General features: G+C 38.8%; 2 protein-coding genes across 4 annotated transcripts in view; both read left to right on the top strand.

Annotated features, from left to right (window-relative positions):
* Positions 1–5,797: 5,797 nt before the first annotated feature.
* Positions 5,798–8,066, top strand: LOC127355303 (myeloid-associated differentiation marker). Its single transcript, XM_051386044.1, has one exon. The coding sequence runs from the start codon at positions 6,098–6,100 to the stop codon at positions 6,977–6,979; it is 882 nt and encodes a 293-aa protein (XP_051242004.1). The 5' UTR covers positions 5,798–6,097; the 3' UTR covers positions 6,980–8,066.
* Positions 8,067–8,188: 122 nt separating this feature from the next.
* Positions 8,189–25,601, top strand: part of LOC127355295 (testis-expressed protein 2) — a 29,715-nt gene continuing 12,302 nt past the window's right edge. For 2 of the 3 annotated variants that reach the window (XM_051386027.1, XM_051386024.1), the window contains exons 1-3: positions 8,189–8,499; positions 9,160–9,249; positions 23,360–24,929. In XM_051386027.1, the coding sequence (XP_051241987.1) occupies positions 23,385–24,929 (1,545 nt within the window). In that variant the 5' untranslated portion in view covers positions 8,189–8,499; positions 9,160–9,249; positions 23,360–23,384. The remainder of the gene's footprint in view (positions 8,500–9,159; positions 9,250–23,359; positions 24,930–25,601) is intronic. The other variant, XM_051386026.1, reaches the window with a different exon arrangement.

Below are 25,601 nucleotides of genomic sequence, written 5' to 3'. Positions count from 1 at the left end.
TTTCCTACTCCCTATCCCCCCTTTTCAAGCACCCTTGCATGGACCACACCCATCTTCAAACTCAGCCTTCATTTTTATCTCAACTACACACCTGTAGAGTTTTGTGATGGCATTTTGCACCGTTGTGACGCTATTGAGTTGACAAAACCTGTCCACAGACATATAAACACGAGCCAGAGTACTCAAAACTGCCAGCACCATATTTTGACACATGTGCACACAGCCCTGCTGTCACGGCTGGTAAAGATATATTGTCAGGTTGGGGAGCAAATGCCACGTCTCAGCCATGCCTTGATTCACCTGTCAGGCCTACTCTCATTATCTAATAGGTCTTCCTCACTCATCCATTCCCTGAACAGACCTTCTACACATTGATTCATACTCTCTACCCTCCTCTCATCCTCCTTCCCTCATTTACTTATGTGGGTACCTCTCCAATATCTCCTCTCTTTTCTAGGTACCGTAATGGGCTACAGTAGATCTGGCTAATACAGTGCAACACAAGGCTGTAAAACAACAGTTCATTCAGTAGTTCCTTCATGCTATACACATATAAAAAGATAATCCAATTTATAGAGTAACAGATAGATAATAAATATTCATATAAAGAGATACATGCATGTATATAACCAGGAAATAATTCTACAGTGCATTCTTTTCATTTGCGTATGGGGGGATGCACAGCAGCAACAACTAATATGCATACAAGACTTCCTGTGTCACACCATACACTGTGCTCTCTGTTAGTGCTGCAAGTTTGCAGATGCATCCCACCTTAAAACACTGCAAAACAATCTCTATCTCTAAGAAGCAAAATTTATTAAGTTAGTTATACTGAAAATCTGCATCAATTATGACATTTGAACACAATAAGAAGACTGAGTACACATTCTTTATTTTTACGGAGGGATGAGGCTTGCCTTTTCCCCTACCACACCACCCAAAATGTCACATTTGGTCATTGTTTAGTTTTGTTCTTCTGACGTATTTCTCACTGTGTCTCATGTGGTCAAGCTCATTTTCTTTAATGAGGAAGCTTTGGTTTGCTAGATTCATTTTAATTAAGTATCACTCCACAGTATTAAAATACATTATTGTTAGTTAGTATTATGACTGGCATATTAGGAATTTAACTTAAGGCATAATAGTCAAACGCATTCAACCAACTTTATGTTTCCAATCAGGATCCTTTGAGCAACACACAATAATGGGACTCTGAAAAGCTTTATAAATTCCATCATCTTGTCCTTTCCAGTTAAAAACATTTTGCACTGATACACTTTTATCCCCAAGGCCATTTCGCATGTGTCTCCTTTTGATTTGTGTCATTGTTATATGGAATTTAAGCTTGAAGTAAGAAGAAAAGTTGCACAATATATTAAATGCCATGTATGTATTTAAATAACTCAGTTCCAGTGGATGCGTGAGTTTAAGAGACTACACCATTAATGATGTACATGTGGGATTGTGGGGTGAATATGGATGTATTACAACTGTGAATTCAGAACAGTGACAGTCATCTTAAGAGATGCACACAAGACTTCCTGTTTCACATGATGGAACTGTATGTCAGTGCTGCAAGTTTGCAGATGCATCCCACCTCAAAACACAACAGAACACTCTCTAAAAAGTATATATTGACTGATGTGTGGAATAATCACACCCAAAAAAATCACATATGTACAGTTGCTTCATATCAGATTAATCATAGCATTCTGGCAGCATGATAAGAAATAAATCCTCCATTTACAAATGAATGTCCTGCTAAAACACATTAACCAAAATGTCACACATTTGGTCTTTTATCGCTCTCATCTGATGTGTTTCACACTTTGTCATGTGTGGTCGAACTCTTTCACTGAAATGAGGAAGTGTAATTTTCCAGTTAATGTTTTATTTGTTTGTCATTTACTTGCTGTGGCTAAGCAACACTCTGAACTTTAACTCGATTAAAACTACAATTATTATTATTGTTATGAAGGTTAAAAGCTTTAATTATGTAACTTGCTTTCAGTGGCATATTAATAAATCCACTTAAAGTACTTTTTAATAGACAAACTTTGTAATAAATCAGGCCCCCTTAAGTAACAATGAGAGGCTGACAAATAATACAAGGGCAGTCTTAGAAAATAAATGAGTGGAAAAAATGACTGCAAACCTTTATGTGTCAAGGTTAGACTCATCAGTTTCTTTGCAAAGATCAAACTGCATGTGCTTCATTGGTATTTCTGTCAAAGTTCCTTTATTGCAATTACATTTTTTTATTCCATTTGTGAAATTGATCATTTGACTGCTGTATTTTATTGCATTATACATCTGTTGGTATTATTATTCACTTTTATAACGTTAGTAATTATGAAAGGTTACACAATATAATACAGAGAGCAACTAAGTATTCAAAGAAAAATAAGTAAATGTGTTAAAACCCTAAGAACTATAGCAGCTCTTTTAACACAGGAAGTTTTAATGCAATTGTAAAAAGACATCTAGCCTGTATTCCTAGTGAGTTTTGAATTTTAATGCACTGATTGTGAATAACTTCGGACAACTGTGTCTGCCAAATAAATGTAATGAAGTTAAGAGTTAAGTTTTTGATGTCTGTGAATGTGTATGTATATATAAGACCTGACTAGACATTTAGTAGCCATCACAGGCTGACATTGGTTTATGCTCCAGTGGGCTGAAATTACATTAACAGCTACTGGCAGTTGATTTTTGATTGACTGATTTGAAAAATAAAATACAGTTGCAGTGATCTAACATTTGATGGCATCACAAAATTACAGATTATAGATTATTATACAACTTGACCTTAAACTAAATATTCTGTCTTCTCCCCCAAGCTTGGCACAAAACTTTCACTACAGGAAAATCTCCCTTCTGGGAGCACAATGCAAGTTTGGCATAAACATCACTCCAAAAGAAATCATCATTAATGGAGGACATTTTACTGAAGTATATGTAAATATCATCCTAAGTACTTTACTGTGAGAGATTATTTAAAAAAAACATACGATCAGATTATTTCAGGCCTAGTGTTAGTGATCACCACAGCAACAAACAAAGTTAAAATAAAGTTTCATTAAGGAAATATTCTCAAATGATTTCCCCATTAAAACACCCTTGGATAAAAATCTTTTAGGTATTCCAAAATGATAGCTACTACAATTGTTAACAGGCAGCAGTTATATGTGTAATATACATATTACACAAACTAGTCACAGAGAATGTGTATTTGTCTACATTATGATGAAGATCTTTGTCAGTATTGGAAGCTGGTGGGTACTTTATATGCTATGAGTAAAGAGGTGCTAGTAATTAGTACAGTCAAAGGTTTCCTTCCCTGCATCTGTGTTCATAACATGAAGATGTCCACCCTCTGCTGCTGCCCAACCAGTACTACAAGCAGCCCTCCATCTCTGCTTAAATTTTCTGGGAACCAGTGTCAGCCCGTGGCATAGGCAGTAGTTGTAAAGATTAGATCTATTCAGCAGGTGTTTCCTTTTGTCTACATTTTTATTTGTATTTATTATCGGTCAGCTAACGTTTGCTCTGCTTGTAACAGTCAGTCAAATGCAATTCCTTTCACACACCTTTATATATTAGAGTTGTAAGCCTTATTGTTTGTTGTGTTATAGTTCAGTATTGTCTAAAGTGTGTTTATAGTGTTAAACTTTACATCCATGTTAAAGTGCACATCATTAATGTTAATACATTCCCATATGTTATATTATACTGCAATTTACTGCTTCTTTGCATTCTGCTCATCAGCATTTCACTGTAATGACAATAAGATTAAATCTAATCTAATTTGCATATCCGAAAAAATTGCAGTGTATATCATTCATGTACACTACAGTGTATCTCTTAGGTTTTTCCATTTTATTATTTAATTTTATTCTTGGAATCATTTCTTTTATTATTAGACTGTAACACCCAACGGTGTCACTTACTCCTCTTCTCTCTTCAGATGCGCTGTTGAAATATCTAAATCCACCTCCTGCAAATCGTGGGCCATCTACAGTCATCGCCACTTCAACAGTATCAAGTGATCCTCCTGTCCTGTCATTTCTTGTATTATTAAGTTTAATTTATTATTTTCTTGTTAACTGTTTTGATTGAGCAACTTGTTTCTCTAAAAAATAAAATAAAATGTCAAAGACAAGCTATTCGGTTTCTTTCGTGAGTATATGTATGTATATAACTGGCAGTAGAATTTACTGCGATGTAAGGGGGACGCCCCCTAAAATCTTGCCTAGGGCGCCAAATTGGTTAGGGCCAGCCTGCTGGGAACTCTGACAAGTTGCAAATCATATGGTTACCACAGAGGTGCACTAGTTTCATGCCCAATTATCTAGAAATGTAAGCATGTCATAACAGCTATTTCACATAAATATTTAGTTCCAGCTAATATCTAAGCTAGTGATATAGAAACTGTGTTTCTTTGGGAAAGAATTATGAAATCATTATCAATATTTATATAAATATGTTTGGGGAAAAAATCAACCAATTAAGTGACAGGGTTGCTGTTTTTGACATTTCTGCTGTATTTGTGACAGCGATAGCTGGGGAGAGACAGGAAGGGCAGGGGGGAGAGAGGGGGATGACATGCAGCAAAGGGCCTCAGGCTGGAAGTTACAAAGTGTTTCACAAACACACAAAGAACGAGGAGGTCACAGTTACGCAGACATGACCTTGCCCACAGTTACACTCCATGTTAGTCCACACCATCATCAATTGCCTGGTTACATCTTAACTTTTGTGGATACAAGCCCCAAATATACACCTCACAGCCATCACTGCTGTGTAGTAGCAGGTTACCACTGTTTATCAGCTATCGTCTGTCTTTGTGGAGCGTGTCTTCTCCCTTCTGTCTGTTTTTGAATTTGAGCTTCGTGACACGAGGGAATTGATGTATCCACCATCTATTTATAACACAGAGAGCAGGTGTGCCGATACACAGAGGCAAAGTGATTGGTTGGGATCCTCTGAGGACTCTGTGCTTTTGTAAATACACACACACACACACACACACACAAACACACACACACACACACACACACACACACACACACACACACACACACACACACACACACACACACACACACGGAACATACTTGCATCTCCCCTATGAAAACATTCATGCACACGAACATTCATGTGCACATACATTGATCCTACAAAGGAAACCTTTTTACAGTATAGGCACATGCATGCAAGCACATATGTATACAATGGTATTTCTTTTTCTGTGCTGTGTATGCATGCATACATTCAGACAATAAAAGATTCACTCATTTCTATCCAAGCACTCATTTTGACAACACATTTCCAAGTGCTGTCAAATGAAAAGGGAGACAGGATGCTCTTCACAATATCAGCTTCTTCTCCCCTGAGGGTAGAGCAGATCCACACCCACAACCAGATCCTCTGCAGCACTTGACTCAAATGATCTAGTGCACTCAACAAATCAACAGATCTTGTCCTAACACAAATGCTCCACAGACAGCTTCATATATCATGTAAACAGCTATTCAGACAATTACCTGTGACCATATTTTATGCCTCCAACAGTGCCCAACTACCCACAGTAGTTTATTGCCCCAGAAAAAAAGGAACAGCCTTTTCATGAGAACCAAGGGTGGGGGGAAGGTAGTCTTGTTTGCATATGCTTTATTGTGGTCATTTGCACCTACGTACCTCTAGTGAGACTGAAAGCACGGCTGCAACCTCAAAAAGGAAGTAGGCGAGGCCTATTTTGACAACGACTGTGCTGCAAAATATATTCCAAGAGATATTATTTTGAAGTTTTAGTGTAAACAGGATGAAGCACTGGTGAACAGAACAGAGAGAAGGCATGTGTTTTTGATAAAAATCCAGAACATTCAAAAGAAGATTTTTTTGATGGACTGTACTGGACTAACCTTCAGAAGTCAACATTAGGCAGATATTCTGGTAACAATACTAGCTGGCTGACGAAGCTCTGAATTACAGGATTTAAACACCTGTGAGACAACACCTAGAGCAACCGAGACTGAAATTTGGATATTCTGTCTTCTTGGATATTGGATCACTTAAATTCAACATTGTGACAATGCCTGTGATTGTACTAGAGGCCAGAGACTTCACTAATCCCCTTTCTTTGGTGCGGACATGGGAAGTCTTATCTGGCCTTACCACCTTCAGTCTTGTGGCTGCACAGAAAAATCAATCGGACATCGAACACCTCAGCACATTCAGGATCTTCTGCATGTTTACCTGGTGCTTCTTCTTCATCCTTACACTCTTCATTCACATTCTCAGTGTCATCCAGTTTCACAGCCTCATCCCAATATCCTGGAAGAACTTGACGGTGACAGTGGCAGTCTTAGGTGCACTGATGTGTTTAAGTGCCTCTGTGGTTTTCCCTTGGATCATCATGGATCACAAAAGCGTGTCGGCGTACCCTGTGGCAGCTGCTGTGTTCTCCTGTCTGACCTTCCTGGCCTACTCCTCAGAGTCATATGTTCTTTGCACCCAGGCCCATGAGCAAAGAGGCTATATGGGCAGCATGCCTGGTCTCCTCAAGATACTCCAACTCTGGGGAGGCTGTCAGATGATACCCCTGGCTGTGGTGGCAGTTCGTGAACTGACTGGAATACACCCTTGGCAGCTGTGGGTCTCAGGCATGTCATACAGTGTGTGTGTCCTCATGTCTGTAGTCACACTGGTGGTAATATTAGGAGACTTTGCTGGCCGATGCCTTTTACCTTTCGACAGATTTTTGGCTGGCTTCAGTCTGATTGGGGTGTTGCTCTACATGGTGGCCACAGTGATTTGTTTTACCAAGATACTGCAGCTGAAAGACCCCAGACAAAATGATGACAAAAGAGAACGGGTCATCATGGAAACAGTGGTTTCCAGTATTACACTGTTAGCTTATACAGTGGACCTTGCCTTCTCCATTAAACAGTTGTGTGACAGGAGCCACACATGAAGTAACACATAAAATATATTGCATGTGAAGTTTATCATCTATAGCCATGAAGATTTAGGAGGAAATCACATCTCATCATCATCACCATCATCAAGTGTGTAAAAGTCAAACTGAATGGATATCTCTGCTGTTAACAATTGCTGTGTAATCAAATGATCTGTCTAGACCTCTGAATTGCAAACTTATAAGATCGAAACAAGTTATTCACACATGCTCTTTTCTAATCAACCCTTTGCACATATTTGTAACCACGTTTGACCTTTATTTTGCGATAAACAAACATTTTAATTGTATATGGATGTGTTGTTTAAATGGATATGAAAAGGGTTTTAAAAAAACAATAATCTTGCAGGTCAGATTAGGCTATATTATATTTTTGCCTTACGAGCCGGAAGAAGGGGTATGACTGGCAGTTTGATATCCCTGATGTTGAGCGTACAAAAATGAGGAAACCTGGCACCAAATGGTACATGCTGATAATAAAATAATTTCTGTCTTATCACTAAAAAACATTTCAAGTCTAGTGTTTTCTTTTAGATTATACACTTTAAAGCTGGGATCTGTAGGCTATGTAAGGAGAGACCATGTTTTGGGCCTTCATTTGTTTTTTGGCTGTGAACAACAAAGATAATAGGCTATAACATGAAAATGTATAGAAAGTGCCATTTTTTAAGTAGTATTTGAATGTTGAAGTGGCCCTCCTATGAGGTGAGGTGAGGTGAGAGTGCTGCTTTAAAGCCTGCAAATTAACATGTGCATCTGTTTAAAATCACACGACTGGACTTTAATTTTAGAATATTAGGTATATAAGTGTTTTCCCGCAGCAGGAAATACATTGGTCTCAACAATGTTTTATTGTGAAGGTTTTTAATCAGATAAATCACAATCTTTAACAGTAGTGGTTAATTAAGACTGTTCTTTCAGTTCACATGGACAAGCTGCATTACATTACATCTACTACTGTATGCTACACACTTAAAAATATTACTTTATTTAAAAAAACAGAAAAAGGAAGGAGAAAGTGTTTGATTTCATATGTGCTCATTATCTCGTTTAATTCAAATTAAAGACTGCAGATCTGACAATATTTTCCTCTTTTTGTCTTGTTCTTGTTTGCTGCCTTGATAGGCAGAAAACAGTGGGCAAAATTGTAACAACTTATTTACACTTTACACTGTTTATCTTCTCACATCTGCCTCGTCTGCTCTCTAGGCCTTCAAAGAAGATCTATCGAAAAATCGATCGTCAACCCTCGACAACACCGCAAACCAGTTATGCCGCTGCTCGGTATCGATTACTCTGGCCTTGATCCACTGCTACGTTTTTTTTCTTTAAGGAACTGAATCCAGTTAGTCAGTTGTCAACAGGCTGAGCGAGAAAACGAGCCGTCGATTCAACTTGGTACGTGGAACTCATAACACAGACGTAACCTTACCGTGTTGACAAAAGCTTTTTCACTCGTTTTGGAAGTTCCGTTTTGTTCGGTGTATCCAGTCAAATAATGAAGTCCCCTGGACATGGTAAGCTATCGTTGACTTGTCTCTTTTTGAAACATTCTGCGAGTTGGTGAGAGGACCTCGGCCAGCAGGGACTTACAAACAAACTGCTGATTCAGTTTGTAGCAAGCTAGTTTTTCTTTTCTGTCACTCAGTTTAAGATGAAAGTCACATTTAAGCTAATAAAAGCAGTTAACGTTGTTAGCTTGTTGTCTCACCTGCCTCCGACAGGCTGCTTTCACTAGTTGTTGTTACACGTCTCCATTTAGACAACGTTAGCATGTTAAATAGCCGCTGTAACACCTTCCGACAACATAACACACACTGGAGACACTTCTGATTGTTTGCCATATGGTTAGGTCACAGTACACAAACACTGTACACAAAGACTACCAATGTTACTTATGAGCTGCTCTCTAAGAAGCAGATACTCTCCCTTTTTATATTGTCAGCAGGACACATGATTAGCACCAGCCCTGCAGGTGGCTCGTCGATTTCTTTCACTCACCAGCCAAAAAAACAATGGTGATCTGTATCTGAGTGGCTGGTACAATTTGAATATTTACTAGCCATGTGGCTGGTGGACAAAAAAAGTCAACTTTGAAACCCTGATTATCTGTCTGTATGTTTGTGTTTTTACATCTGTAATGACTTTGTATTTCCCTTGCTTGTGATTCTCTGAAGCCCCACTGAGCACCATGAACATGTGAAACCTGACCCTCCAGTAGGCAGATGCAAGTCCCAGGCTGGATTGAATGGCACTGAGGATACAAGGTAAGCACTTTGCCAGTAAATTTGAACTCATTATTGATCCGTTTCCTGAGCTACAAACGACCTCAGTGAGGGCAAAGTCTAGATGGACAGAGAGAGAAGGGAGAGAGGACGAACAAACAAAGCTCAGGAAACAAGTGAATCAGAGTACGGGTCCTAAAATCCATCTACACAAGCCTTTAGGGAAATAGCAAGTCCATATCAACTCATGTTGCTAACCTGGAGGAACACAGAGAGATGTGTGGGAAACTTAAAAAAAATACTGTGTTTGTCTTATCACATGGGAATGATGTAAAAAGCAGGATTGCTATCTTTGTCAGTCACCTGCTGTCATGCTGGCCCATAAAACATTTGAGAATGGATTGGGTCGATGAGCTCTCAACAAACCTGGCCTCCAGATGACTGACTGTCCAACAGCTTTTAGAAACGCCACAGACTTAAAGAGCTTGTGCTAGATGAGAGACTTGTTTTTTATTCAAACAGTTTATAGGCTATATGAAGGCCAAGGCTTCCCTGTGCAGCGTGGGCCTACAGTTACACTTCAGGGCCAACAAATAAAGGAGGAAATGGAGGATTTAAGTCAATAGCAACAACTGCTCTACAGGTTTCTTTGCACACATGGACCTCAAGATATGTTTAAAATGTTAAATAACTTGATCTGCAGGGTTTGTTTGGCCTCATCCCATTTAACTTGTGTACTTCCAACAGTGGTTGCTTTAGTTTTTCCTCTTTTCGTTGTTAGCATGTAGCTGTTGATCTTGTATAGAAAAACATCGAAGACACATCCAAGATAGCTTGGGGCCAAGTTGTTACGATGATTTATTGATCACAAAATCTGCTGAAGGGATCTTAACCCCTACCCCTTTTTAGTGCTTTTGGGTTTCTGAAATTCCCTTTGTTTCCCTCCTTCCCCTGTAATAATTTATCACATGATCATCTGCAGGTCTCAAGTATATTGCTACACTATTATGGCCTAAACATTGTACTTATACAGTATTCTCTTTGCAATCTTAGTTAAGAAAACCATTTAGTCAAAGATGTACAGTATATGGTGATTTGACTTAGATCTTGATTTGTATAAAATATGAGTAACTAGATCTTGTGTCATTTGAATACACTAGTGTCCATACGGGACATTTTCTTTAACACAGTAACTTACACAACACAATAACTTACATATAAATTTCCCAGCTTGGGATCAATAAAGTATATCTATCTATAAGCTGCATTAGGCTTCCACCCACACGCCACTTGTTGCTGGGATAAATGTATTGTTTTTTGTTGATGAAGGACAAATTCATAGCATTTGTTGATAATAAAAAGATAAAATAATCATTTACCTGACATCTGTCACAGATAAGAAACAGGACCAGTACACAGTGTGTGCTTAGCCGTCATGGTAGAAAGGGTGAGTGACAGAGAAAGGTTTCTGTTTGTTAGAGAAAGGACAAACAAAATCAGGATTTTAACACCAGAAGGAGGTTAGGGAGCAGCAGGTGCAGTGACCTTTCACCAGTGTTATTTTCCTCAAATTGTGTGTCATATAATCTTTCACACTGAAACAAGGAACATGCTGCTTATCATACTCTGTGTAGGAACTGGACTACACCCCTGTTGACTGTACACCTGTTCATAGCTTTGACTCACCTTCCAAGTTCTCACCGGGTCCAACCTATTTTTATAAAACTGAAATTTTCTTCTTTTGCTCAAGGCTCAGTCAAAGTATTGACCAGCTGAGATAAAAAAAAAGAGTTTTAGATGTTAGATTAGATATTGCTTAACAATTATACAATATGTTCCCACTGTGATCTGTTCTTACTTCTGATCCAGACTTACAAGATGAGAAATTTAGGTGTGATAAGTGTTAAGTCTTTTCTTCTGTCATATGCTAACCTTATTGGCTTTTGGCTTTTGGCTTTTAAACATGTCACGGTTTTCAGGCTCCTGACTCGAGCATTTTTTGGATTAAAAAGAATACAACACCGCCTTTTGATTTAATTAATAAGGGGTGGTTAGTGCCTTGCTTCAGGGTTACTCGCTCACTGCTTATTCAACCATGTTGTCACGCTCCCTTAGACCAGTTTCCTACTAGTCTACATTTATACAGAGTTGTGTCATTAAGACTATTCATCCTTCATTTTGTTTTACTGAAGTGATAGAAAGTCTACACAGGTGAATGTCTTATATTGTCCATAAATGCTGGCACAGCGTGACGCAGTTAGCAATCCTGACAACAATGCAAAGGCAATGAGCCAAGCATATTGTCACATGAGTATGTGCTTGTGGAGGTAGGAACTTTATTGGAGCAATGTCCAGGACTTTGTTGGACATGTGATTTTTCTAGAATCCCACAAAGTGGTGTGTCTTTGTTGATTTCTACTGAAATCCTTGTAGATCTCTATAGACAATTGTGATGTCTGTCAGTAAGATACTGCAACAATGCAACAAAGCTAAGCTGTGTATATATGTTTGTTTTTTTGCTGGTAAGCCACTCTAGATCTGAAACTGTGACATTATCTGTTTTCTTTGTCTACAATAAGGGAAAGTAAGATCTGCCAGTCAAAGATACTTGTACTCATTTATGCAGGTGCCAGGAAACCTCAGTGTTGTTGACAGCTGACAGGTGCTGCTCACTCAACTATCCAGCCACTGAAATAATGACCATAACTGAGACATCAGGAGAATAATGTCAGCCTGCCAGCCAGCTACGTTTAACAGGCCTGTTTCAGGTGCTGTCTCCACTGTGCACTGACAGTACCATTCATCTCGCTATCGTCATAATAACCACTACCAGAGAGGAAAGAGACAGAGGTGAGGTGGGAGGTGGGAAGATGTATAAATATAGCCTGCCTATAAATATTACTTCAGAGTTTCTCACTTGAAACTGAGACATTATTCACAAAGCTACAGTACATTCGCACACGGCATTTTGTGTGAGAGCAAAATTGCAGAAAAAAACAGAGATGTGTGAGCATCAGTGAATTCATTTGCTGTGTTAATTTGAGCCCGGAGGAATAGTGCAGCTGTCTTTTTATAAGATTAAAGCCACTCCTTTAGAATTTCAAGCAGTCATTCACCATGATCTACAGACATAAAGCAGACCATTTCGCTCTCCCATGAGCTGTTCTCACACTTGATAACAATGTAGTCTTTTGTCTTTACCGTCTGGTCGAGAAATGCTTTCTCCAGTTCTTTTCAGTTTGTCCAACACTGATAACAATAAGTGTACGATTACTGCATTTCACTCTTAGCTATGTTTCTGTTTCATTTATTGTTGGCCAGGAGTGTACAATTATTGCTAAGTGAGAGTCTTCATTATTTTGAGAGATACGATTGAGAAATTCTGATTGTAAGAGGAACAAATTCATTTAAACAATGCTTTACATTTAATTTTAACTACATCAGATGATGTAAATGAAATCTTTCAGTGATGTAAAATCATCAGTTTTATACATAAACTAATGATTAAATGTGCAATCTGTTATTCTCATCAGTGTTCTTCTGTCATGAAACTGTATCGGGTGGCGTGAAAATGTAATTACTCCAGACAGAGAAGGCAGCCAGGTACAGGTGTGGTGAATGTCCTCAGAAACAGGAGATATCCACAGGTCCAACTCTACAGAGAAAAGGTTCGGTCTGCTTTGAGAGGATCTCATTAACTGTGGTGGTTTATGTCATTGTCTGTTTTTCATTCGGTATTTGTGGAAATTGATGAATGTAGTGTGTTGACATTCGGCATGTACTGTGAACTGTTTTGAGAAACAGAACAGTCTTTGTGGAGACAAAGCAGGACATTGGTCCAGTCCTCTCCTGGGTTCTACCAGATGTGGCAAGCTGCACAGATGGCTGCCCCAAGGCCTGGATGCAGACTGTGGCTTGGCTTACTACACCATTCCCATGTTCCTGTGTTGACTTAAAAGCTTAGTTTCACTATGACTTATTTTTGGATAAATCTTTTGTTACCTATAAGCCTGTTAGGCTGCTGTTGTTGTTGTTGTTGTTGTTGGTTTTTAACAATTCAAACTTGTGCTGATGAAATACAGTGTAGCTATTGACTGTCTGACCCAACATTTCTCCATTAGCTCTTGTAGAAATAAACCATAACTAAACGAAGCACTAGGCCATGGCCTTATGAAAAGAGGCCTGCTTTTTCTTGATAGCCCATGTGCAAAACATGATTACATGGCTGACCTCTTTGGAGTCAATAAAAGCAGTGATCTTGACTCTTTTATTGTTCTTATTACCTTGTTTTTAATGACTGACTTGTTTTTAAGAACTGTACTGTGACTAGCTGCCACAGGGTTATTGAATAGTAATTGAAGTGAAGCCAAAATGGAAGAACTTCTTTCAAATTAAGAGAATATAAACTAAAAATATAATAAAAAAAGAACAACAAAAGCTCAAATGTCTGCTTTGAAAACTGGTTAAACTGCTGTTCAAAAAGAATTATTTAATTTAAATTTTAAAGAGATGTGTCTTCTGTGGGAGCCAGTCAGTGAATAAGTCAGTATCAGAAACTGGAGCAGTGCGACAGATCTGTGTGCACTTGATCCATGTCACGGTTTTGTCACAGTTTTGTCACCACTGCAGCCAAGGTATTCATTCAAAAGTAATGAGGGCTTGTTGATGGGGTTAAGCAGTTAAGTGAGGAGTACATTATTTAACATGAACAACGTCTGGGTCAGTGAACTGACATGGTTTGAAATAGGCCGGACCTTACAGAGAGTATTAACTGCATTCAGAAACACAAGGCTTCTTTATGTTCTTTGTAAGTAAAAGCAAGTAGTAGTGTATGGTCTGGGTAGTTGTGGTTGTGTAACGCAAGGCTCACTGTGCTATGAAAGCCTACTGTACCAGTCTCTTTGCCCTTCTTTCTCCCTCTGTTTTTTAATACGAGATTTTTTTTTTTACTGCCTTGCCTCGGTGTACGCTCTGTCACATGCTCTCCACGAGCCAGTGTGTTCTCATTGTTGTGGTCCACAACAGCTGAGCCATTGCAGGCAATAATTGAGCAATCCAGATTTTCTGATGGCCATTTGAGAATGTGTTAACCCTTCCAAATCTGACTTAACAGCCTTGTTATCAATGTATTTGCAAAAAGAATAAAAAGCTTGAATTCAATACTTATTTGTATTTATTAATTTCTTGGAAACGTTTAGAGCAATCTGAATTCTGAGCTTTTTGCTTACATGGATTACTTTAACATATGTCTACCTCATTATTTGACACTTCGATGTTTAATATCAATATTCAACGTTGTAAAATTGTATATATATGACAGACAGGAAAAGCACAATAGGTCTCCTTTAACGCGTCACATGTTAACAATATTTGCATCTGTCCCAATGTATTGACTGTAGACTAGGTACAGTGTATACATGCATTATATCATGAATTCATTCTTATGTGGACATTTGTAAACAGTAGGCATATTTTTTGGATAGTAAATGTTACATTCAAACAAAATTGCCTATTGAGATCTGACTGTTTATGTGAGTTTTTGAGAGATTTTATTGTCTGTAATTGCCATTGTTTTCCTTTTTTATTTTCAAATCACAGCACCATCATGGGACAGACACCTTGTATTACTAAAAAGTTATTTCTCTAGGCTGCACATCGGTTTATTAGTTTTAATGAACCCAAGGGCCATGGGCTCACTCATTTCAATTCAAGGAAGAAGCAGCGGCACAAGAGGTGCCTTAAGGTTTAACAGCAGTGATAATCATACTGCTAGTGTGTGTTTTTAACTGTGGCTGCACAGGATAACAGTGAAGCACTGACCTTCCAAGAGCAATAACATAATCATATTTTGTCAATACACCATGTTGGTTGTCTTGTTTCAGTGGGAAAGTATGCTCTGTTTGGCAGAGGAATGATCTCACCGGGTAACATTTCAGTCCCCACCCGTCCCACCAGTTTATCAGCATTCTTGAGAACAGTTTCGATTCTGTTTGCATCTATTGTTTATTTGTCTCCAGAACCTACAATCTGAAAGGACTCAATACATTTGCCAGTTTACCACAGCCTGTCAGTCACAAAGTCACTCAAACACACACACATACACACACACACACACACACACACACACCTACCTTTGTCTCAGCTAATACAGTTGGCCATGTTGATAACTACCATACTGCTCTGCTTAATCATCCACACGGTATTTATTTCTACAATTAGAATTACAATTAGAATGGGAAACATGAGGGAACATTACATACCAGTCTTGCATTCACATAAGTGATGACGATTCTCTTTTATATTTATCATCCAGTTAAAGTCCATAAGGAGCCTTGAAGTTTTCACATAATGTGAGAAAGCTCCAATACAACCAAAGAGAAATTCTACTGAAATGCCTTTTGTCTTGTTAACCTTTCTCACCCTCGAACAATGGGGCATATAATCCTTGTGCAGATATTAGATATTTATATATTGTCATTGGCTTCAGGGCCGTTACTGTAGCTGCTGTTGTTGGCAGTAGCATTAAAGTGAGCACTGGGCTGTGAGACACTTTGCAAGTCATTAGCTAAACTGTCAGTGTAAGCACAGGGAAAGCCATTACTACTGCAAATAAACAGCAGGATTTAAAGTCTAGTCCCTTCCTAGGCAACCTAGATAAGGTAGTGGTCTGGGATTTAATTGTCTTCCATGGGGGAATTTATGATGCATGTTTGCAAGTGTTTTTTTTTCTTTTCTCTTGCAGTTTAATCTCTGTCCCTTAATCATCTTCTATATGCCACTAATGTCATCTGAAACAGTGGTGTATGACATTTGAGATGCTCTGAGCTGGGCTGGCATGTGGTGTGGTATTGGCAGAAAACAACGGGCAGGATGACTTGCAAAAATACCCTCACAGTGTGTGTTTACTGAGCTGCAAAAAACGGAAACGCTGTGAGCCAGTTCCACTGATATTTTAGGCCCATATGCATTTAGGAGATAGGGACAGTAATGTGGGGAGGTTGATGTCAAAATTCATGCCTATATTTTATTATGTAAACATTTACCCAATGAAACCAGGAATCGGAAAGGATAAGAAGGCATACTGTCCAGTCTCTACATAGAAACACTTGATCATTGTCTATTGTTGTAGACTGTGAAGGCTGGTAGTGTTCTCCAGGTGACATGCCTTTTCCCATAGTCACATAGCAGCAATTTCCTTAACAATTCTGTTTATTATGATTCAGACTCACTCCTAAGTGAGCTGCAAAGAGTTGTTGACTCCTATTTGCTTCCTTACTGATCCAAGTCTCTTGGGTACTTTGTCATTCAGAGTGGATTTAGTTAGACAGAATTAAGGGGCTTAGGAAAAGTGACCAATTGTTTGTGTCTTAGACAAATCATCATATGAGGAAGCTTTTCATGAAGCTGCTTCCCACTGGATTGTTGAAGATCTTTTTTTTTTTTTTTAGCTTTAAAAAGGTTGTTTTTTTGTAATAAAGTACATTCCACAATGTCACAAGTCCTTGTGAGGCAGGACGTGTTACGGTTTTAAAAAAAGAGCTTCAAATCTGCCTACATTTCCACTAAGGATCAACCAATATGTTTTTTCAGGGCTGTTACAGATACCGATTATTGGTAATCAAGGAACCTGATAACTGATATTTGGAACCAATATAGATTTGCAGTATAATTAAATATCAAAAATATATCAAAGTGTCAAAATTTAGAATAACCAGGGAAATATTATACTTTTTACTCCACTACATTTATTTAATAATTTTAGTTGTTACATAGCAGATTCACATGGATACCACTAAATTATTTTAAAAATGAAAATATATTTTAACTCAGATTGGCACTCTATCTGCCAATAATGGGTTTATCCCAGGTTTTTACCTTCTCACAGCTTTCCAATTGCTGCATGAAGTGGGTCTGCTCACTGACCCCTTAAGCTTCGTTTATGCTTGCGTGAGACACTGTGGTGTATGCCTGAGCAGATTCCACTTGTGCTATGGGCATGCAGAGCTGTTGATGCTCAACATGTGGGTCACTGAAGTATCTTTTAAAATGCTGGGGGGCAATACAAATAAAATATTGTTAATAGGCATGAAGTCCACTAGTGTTACCAGAAAAAGGCCTCTGGACTCTGTTCTGTGGGGTTTCTAATCAGGATAAACGCACAGCAGAAGGTGGTCCTAGCCTCTACTTTTGCTAGGTTCTGTGTAGGTTTAATGTTATAGCCCCTCCTTTTGCTCACTTATGGACTAGTGAGCTCTTCTCTATTCTTCATTCTTTGCTCTTTGCTAAAGTGTTGGAATGAGAAGATGAACGGCCTGAAGGACAGATTGGCAGTGAGGTCATGCAGGAGGCGGTTGCATGATGAGACACTGGGTCATGTAGAAATGTGGTTATTTAACCAAAGTTTCTCAAACATGACACAACCCAGCATTAATTCCCAGAAAATATTAGTTGAAGGAAGGATCCTCCCTTGTGTGCACCTCCAGTGTTATAACATCAGTCAGTGATGGTTAAGGTTTTCCATTTAGCTATGTTGTAAATTCTTTTGTTGGACCCACTTTTCCTCATCTGACTTCATTTAGCTATTTTTGCTTCAGTTAGGGACTTCCCACATTTCCTCTTATGACATTGTGAAATCCCTAGAGAATGGCTGTGGACTTTCATTGAACTCAGTGGTCATTGGTGGAGAGAACTGTAGAGATACAGGAGCAGGTCATCTAGTCAAGAGAAATTGACACATGTACTACTCACTGATGGGTCATCATGTCCTGTGGCTACATGAGTTGTTGTCTACTGTGGCATTGCCAAAATTTCCCCCAGCATTGTTGAATTATGATAAATTTTCCTCATACTGCTTTTAAAATTAAAGCATGTTAGGTAGCTTATCCAGCTTTTTGGTTTCATTGCATTAAACTACATTTTATGATACCTGACCCTTCTCTTTCACTGAGTAGATAGAATATGACACTAGGACCAAGTTTACCATACATAATGATTATTGTGGATGTTGTACTTTTTTAAATTTCTGTGTGCTTTAGGTATTTATTTTGGGCCAGATATAGGGAAGAATAGCAAAATTACACATCTAAACAACAAATGGAGAATACAGGAGCATAAATGCCTGCCTTTTATTTTTTAAAAGCCTGGATTTTTTATTTAACTACACATTGTCAGTTATCTAATTTTCCTAATTCCATGTTCAGTGTTTGTGTAATCAGGGTATTCATCATCTCTTAACTTTAACAGATATTCTGGTTGGAAAAAAAACCCAATACAGTTGACACTGCAGTCTCGGACTAATAACTAATTGTAACTTGTGTGCACATTCTGAGAGTTTTGTTGACTGGACAACAGAGGTCAGGGGGCATGTTCTCGGAAAATGATACTGAGAGAACAAAGGGTCAACAGGCTGTCAGCCCGCTCTCAAAGCAAGTCATTAGTTGCAGCATCACTGTTGGGAAGCCAAGAATGACTATTGGTTCAGAAAATTGCCTTGATTATAAAGATTCTAACCCACAATCTGTTGTCCACACTGTGCAGTTTTAATTTTGCCGTTTTGAATTTTTTTTAATTCTTGTATAAACACTTTATATTAACCCAAATAAGGATGCTACATTTGTCTTATTTTCCTACCAGGGTGGGAAATTAGCACCAGCCACCAGTCATATGCTTGTAAAATGTGAAAATGGCTGATAGATTTCAGACACAAAATACTGATTTACTATTAAGTGGCTGGTATATTTTCAAACGTGAATTTCCCACCCTGTTTTTTACTCTCTAATGAGTGAATTTTTTGACTGCTAGCAAGTAAACACGGATACAAACCGTGCTGGAATCAAAATGCTAATGGGTTTTCAAATATTTTATGAGGAAGCAATGTGATGCATTTTGGTGAGTAACACATTTGAGCTGTTCCACTAAAATCGATACTATTATATGTACAGAGATTTTAGTGGGAGGGTCTTTTCGTGTGTATTATCGAAAACTGTGTCATCCCTTTCCTGTAGATCTTGTGATAAATTGCACCTTAATTTTACTCAACCTTGTTTTTCTACTGAAACACCACTTCATATTCCACGCACATTTGATTCATAAATGCATGAACGAATACATTTAGAGATTCAACTTACCCCTTCAGACATTAGATGAATCTATTTTATGCTACTCCACTTTACAAGACACCCTAAAATAACTTTTCTATTAAATGACAGTTTTTAATTACAACTGCTCTCTTCACCTCACCTCCCTTGAACAATACATTAAATTGCTAAACACACAAAGCCATGTATAGCTACTCAGTTCATGTGCATGGATATTGTCAGTATGTGTAATAGCTCTGTGAGTCTCTTCTCACTAGCAGTGTGTGCTGCTTGATACAGAAGAAGTGAGCTGTGAACATGTCTCTAATGAGTGCAAAACATTAGGCTTAATGAGGCTGGCTTGCTTCTGTAATTAGCTTCATCAGCATCAATGGCAAGATTTCATTCTGCACTGTCCACTCTGTTCAGTGGCTCAGGGAAAGGCAGTGGGGACACGAGGCGAACAGGGATTTCATTGTCAGTGTGCACATACACAAACTTGGATGCCAAATGCATGAACATGCCATTGAACATGCCCAGTCTTTTGCTCTGTTTGTTTGTTCCATTTCCATAGTGTAAATTGGGAGATAGAATTAGCTTACAGACCTCTCACACATACTTTCCCTACTTTATCACTAATCCTAATGTGCTGCTGGTAGCAAATACTGCTAGGTCCTTTGAGTCTTGTATGTTAAAATGAAATGAAATCAAATGTCCAACTGATGATCCACTAGAGTGGCCTCATTGTGTTGCTGCTGACTGAAGGCTGGCTAGCTAGGGACAGAGGTGGCTGGCAGACTGCCTGGCTGGGTAACAAGCTCACTCGTGACCCATGTGACAATGAGTGGCCAAGTTGAGTCTGTATATGAGTGAGCCAGCATGACCTCATGTCACCTCTGTTGTCCAGACAAGGCACAAGCATGCCATTGCCAAATGTCACCAAGACATTACCATAACTCTATTTTCACTACCAGAGGATGTCACATAGATGCGAACAGTTAAATCACGTTGTGTTGCCAGATACTGTACGTCCTGGCATAATTTTTCCAACAGTACAGAAAATGTAACTTAATAAAATAAACCAAACAATAATTGTGTGTTGTTTATGCCAAAGATGTCTTTTGGCTGTGGCAAAAAGCCACATACTGTGTTTTGAATGGGAATGGGGAAGTGTTTTAGCTTAAGAAGGAATTCCTTTCCATCATAAGCACATTGTTCTGCGTTACATTGGGCGGCTTATTTGGAGACACAATTCATAGCTATAGGTGGAATGCATCCAAATTCAGAGATCTGCAAGTCTGAACACACACGTTCTTATTTTTGCACAGAGACTACGAATGGTGCACTTGCTTCCTTGTACTTTACTGGGGCTGAACTGATCTTTTACCAAAAACAACCTTAAAAATGTCTTTTTCTGAAAGCTTTTTGTTTCAGAAAAATCATTATAGTAAGCCATAATATGATGTCTCCAAATGGTTTGGTTGTAAACTATCATAGCAGCGTAACGGTCTAAAGCTGTTACACTAGTGACACTCGCTGTGACATAATTTGAGGCTCTCAGATTTCTAAAAGGCTGTATACAACTCTTCTTAACATGCCAAGACCTGTAAACAGACTTTGATGTGAAAAGTCCCCCTTAATAATTGGGTGGGCGTTTCCATAATGGCATCAAGCTTTTCTATCGGCTACTTTATTAATGTACCCTTTGTAAGGTTGGATCCTTTGACCCATACAAATACAGTCAGGGTACTTCAAGCATCTTGTTGTGGCACCTTACAAACAGCATCATTATGCACTGTTACATCATTCCAACATCAGTTTGTTATCTGGACTTTGGCTGATGTCTGTTGTCTCTGGAAATGGGCCATTGAAGACTGTGTTGTAATGCCACACAGTATAATTATGTTATAAACACAGTCAATACTGTGCAAACATTGTGGCAATTGTTGGATGTTTGTTGGCAAAGGTTTAAAATAGGTTTCACGGTTACAAGACAAGTAAGTAATATGCAACAGCTAGAGCTTGCAGCTAATTTTATGTGTCTGACGATGGGCAGTATTTTGGGTGGGTGGTGTTTTAAGATGCCTGATTGCTGCTGAACTGAAGTCTGATACAACCCAACTGGTTGAGAGATACAACACTGCGTTTGTCAGCACCCAGATGTGCACACATGCAAATGCACATTTTGCATTTTGTCTGCACATAGCATATTTAACATAATATAGTAAGAGATAATGTAGTGACTCAGTAATTTATTGGCATTAAAGCTTGTCTTTTGATAGTATGATTTAGAATTTTCCCTTTCTATATTTTGGAATTTTTATATTGCCACCTCTGTTTGTGTGTGCCCCTTTGAATTTTTCTTGCAATCTGTGATGAATTTATATGGAAGCGTATTGCATTCACTATTTTTTGGTTTGTTCTTCTGAGTAATTATTTGTGTTTTTCTGAGTAATTTTTATTTATGTTTTGGTTTTTCGGAGTAATTTCTTTCTGATTTTCTGAATAATTTTTTTTTCTGTTTTTCTGACAATGTTTTTTTCTGAGTTTAGAGAGCATTTGAAACAATAGACTCATTCATTCCTTTATTGAGAGCTCGATTTAACGGAAACAAACATAACCGGCTTGTTTAGTTCAGTAAAGTTATACTTTGATCTGGGTTTCAGACACTGGGAGATAGTCCTGTCTTTAAGTCATATAGATGGTATTATCAGTAGTTTGTCGACTCTACGCTGGCACCTGAGGACTTTGCGGTTGTTCAGAAGGAAAGCCCATTCAGATCTGCTAGACATAGCAATATATACATAGCAAAATTGACCCGGTATGGTAGATAGTTGGAGATGGGGCATTATGTGCGGGCAGGAGTCACCATCGGTCCATAGGAGTCACTTGCAGGTTGGAGGTTCTCGTGGGAGTTCGAAGTATCTCGATAATTCAGAAAAAAAATTACTCAGAAAAACAGAAAAAATTACTCAGATAAACAGGAAAAGAATTACTCAGCAAAACAGGGGAATAAATTACTCAGAAAAAATTATTTTTATTATTTTACAAAGAGTTATTTGTTTTTTTCAAGTGAATGCAATACGCTTCCGTAGATTTACACATTGACTCATATATATATATATATATATATATATATATATATACTCATAGGTTTGTGTGGTTTATTATCAGCTCAGCAAATTCTATAAGCGGAAATAGTAGCAGTTTCGGGCATTTTTGAGTCTATAGGTTACAAAACTCAAAGAATTACCAATGACCCAAAATCAACAATAGCAACTGTTTTTACCAATTTAAATGGCAGATTTTAGGGCCAAGGGATGGCTGATCACAAAGTGATGTGGAGAGATGACTTCCTTAACCAACAGTCAAAACATTTTCAACATTTGCTTAGATAGCTGTTGTTAATTTGCAAAACTGCAGTATAGTAACAAGCTTGTACACAAAACTCCCCATGGACAGCCAACATAGCCTTTTTACTGAAAAACTTTTTTGTTGTTGTTGCATGTAACAAAATACTACTTACTAGCTTTTCAAAGCTTTCAACAGCATCTCACAGTCCAAAACTGTAACCAAAACTGTTGGCTAGCTGCCTGTTGATTACTTTCTACCTTCTTCTTCCTCAAAACAATTAAACTTCCCTTTTTCTGTGTACTTAATTAATTTAAGTAATGAATGTTTTGCTTACATTTGGAAAATGCTACAAAAGCATTTGTAGTATTTTCAACTAATCATGTTCTTCACATCATGTTTAAAAGCTTTAACAGTTTTAGGAGACTATATTCAATGTTGATTTCAGATATACTGAATATACTAAGTAACCAGTATAATGTCTCAGAGCCCAAGGTGACATCTTCAAAGTCCAAAACCTAATATTTTCAATTTAGTATCACTTGTGATGAAGAAAAGCAGCAAATGCTTATATTTGAGTTGCTGAAGCCTTTTCATCTTCTGCACATTTGTTTGGAAAATGACGATGATGATAATGCAGCTATCAATAGTTGGCAATTTACTTTTCTGTCGATCGACTAATCATCATAGCCCTAATTTAGTTTCATCTCTTTCCCTCTTTGCAGACTGCGACTCAGTGGGCGTACTGCAATGACTAGCCGGCATCCTAGCCATGCAGAGAGTCCTCACTCCACAAAGAAACAGCCACCTGCTGTGTCCCCCAAGCTCCATGTGCAGCGATCCCCGTCAATGGAGACCATCACCATCCACTTCTCAGCTTTTGGGAAGGAGGAAGAGGAGGAGGAAGAAGAGCTGTGCATGACAACTGTCTCCACTACCTCAGCCGCTCAGGATGACTCAAACATTGTGACAGCCTTAGAAGCCAGTGAAGAGATGTTCGAAGGGGTGCCGTTGGACTCTGCAGCCGAGGTTGCTGTCATTCCTGAATCATCCAGACTTTCTCCAGTTTCTAGACATCACACTAACAGTTCTCCCACACAAACTCCGTCATCACGTATTGCTGAGCAAAAAGGCTCAACTTCCCATTCCTCTCCTACTAAATCTTCAAGCTTTCCCTCCAGTGACAAACCCTTCCTCAGCTTAGTGAAGTCTTTCTCGTCTGACGTAGAGTCTCACGGGATCCCTTCTGCTGCTGCTCCTACAGTAAGGCATAGGCACCTGATGAAGACTCTCGTCAAATCTTTATCATCAGATACATCCCAGGACTCCTCCTCCTCCGCACCCTACCGTCTTCCAGAACCCCGCCTTAACCTGCAGCTCTTCAAGCAATTCACACAATCCCGGATGCCATCTGCTACCAAGTCGTCAGCTGGTGACTCTAAAACTGCCCCTTCGTCGCCATTAACCTCACCAGATAACCGCAGCTTCTTCAAAGTCTCAGAAGTCGAGGCAAAATTTGAAGACACTAAGCGCCGTCTCTCTGAGGCTATCTCCGAACCGCTCCAATTGCTGAGTAAGATCATGGATGAAAAAAGTGGCAGCTTAGTTGGCAGCAGCCTTTACCGGCCCAAGGCCCTCTCTGCCAGTGCCACAGAACTCTCTAATATTACTGCTATCAACGGTCACCTGGAAAGCAACAACAATTACTGCATTAAGGAGGAAGAAGGAGGTGACTGGGAGGATGAGAGCCCCAACAGCGAGGCTTCTGGTCCAGCTGAATCACCTGTTACCCTCTTCGTTGACACTAAGAGCCCCAACAAATCGTCTCTACTGTCCATGTCATTGAACAAGTGCTCTATGTCCACTCTTGCCAAACAAGAAGATGACGACTATTGCATCCTGAACAGTGAGGACTTTGAGACTTGTACTGACACAGAAGGTGATGGCGGCGATAGAACTGATGATACTGGAACTGGGAGTCAAGCTAAAGTGCCACTAAGTGGTAGTACTGAACCATGCAGTGAAGATGAATCTGAAAGTATTGAGCTGGCACCTAGTGTTCCACACTATACTCTCATCATCCTTACTGGGCTGGTCTATGGGTATTTTGTATTACCCCTGCCCAGTTATGTAGGAGGAATTCTGCTTGGGATCGGGCTGGGATTCCTTTTAGCTATTGGTGTTGTGTGGCTGACAGGACCAAAACCTTCTGGTAGTAGTTTTAGACATTCCAGACACAGCAGGAAGCAGTGGAATGTGACCAAGTTGGACATTAAGGAACCAGACATCTATAAGGTCAGTGAATTAATTTATTTTGCCATCCTTTGAAGGCCTTTAACAGCTTAAAGAATCTTGCTTGTTGGTTACTTTTGGACTTCTAAAGTGTTGATATGCCAAAACAATATTTTTTAACTGCATTACATAAGAGATCACGTTATGGCATCTCTGCACACACACCCTGCTGCATGAGCATTACATGGAAAACAGTTCATGGCTAATTCTGAATGTAGAGCCCTGTAAAATATCCTCCATTTTGTCACAAACCATGTTTGATAGAACATACATCCATCAATCAATCCATCCATCCACTGAGATCATAGTGGGCTGGGGATTACCATAGCACTCAGAGTTGGGGTGCATCCTGGATAGGTCACCAGTCTATCACAGGGCTAATAAATGCACTATAGACAAGCAAGTATTTATAGTTACCTTCACATCTATCTAAAATTTAGAAATACATTTAAATACAGTGCTAAACTATGCACCACTGTGCCACACCAAATGCATACATTAAAGCAACATACCACAGAATTGTGATGTTTTCTTTAAATTATGAAAAATTATATATATAAATATAACAAAAGAGATTTCTACCTCATCATGGCGCTGCGTCCAGCTGTATGGAATGGACTGCTGTGAAAAATGCAAACATGTACTATCAGATGCATATTTCTGCGACAGCTTTTG

The sequence above is a fragment of the Dicentrarchus labrax genome, unplaced genomic scaffold (genome assembly GCF_905237075.1).
Source record: "Dicentrarchus labrax unplaced genomic scaffold, dlabrax2021, whole genome shotgun sequence".
NCBI lineage: Eukaryota > Metazoa > Chordata > Actinopteri > Moronidae > Dicentrarchus > Dicentrarchus labrax.
The sequence above is the reverse complement of the archived record's forward strand: the minus strand, read 5'-3'. Positions and strand labels throughout refer to the sequence as shown.

Bases quoted from the DNA above. Each gene is read 5' to 3' on its own strand.
- LOC127355303 (XM_051386044.1), top strand. From the start codon at position 6,098: ATGCCTGTGATTGTACTAGAGGCCAGAGACTTCACTAATCCCCTTTCT.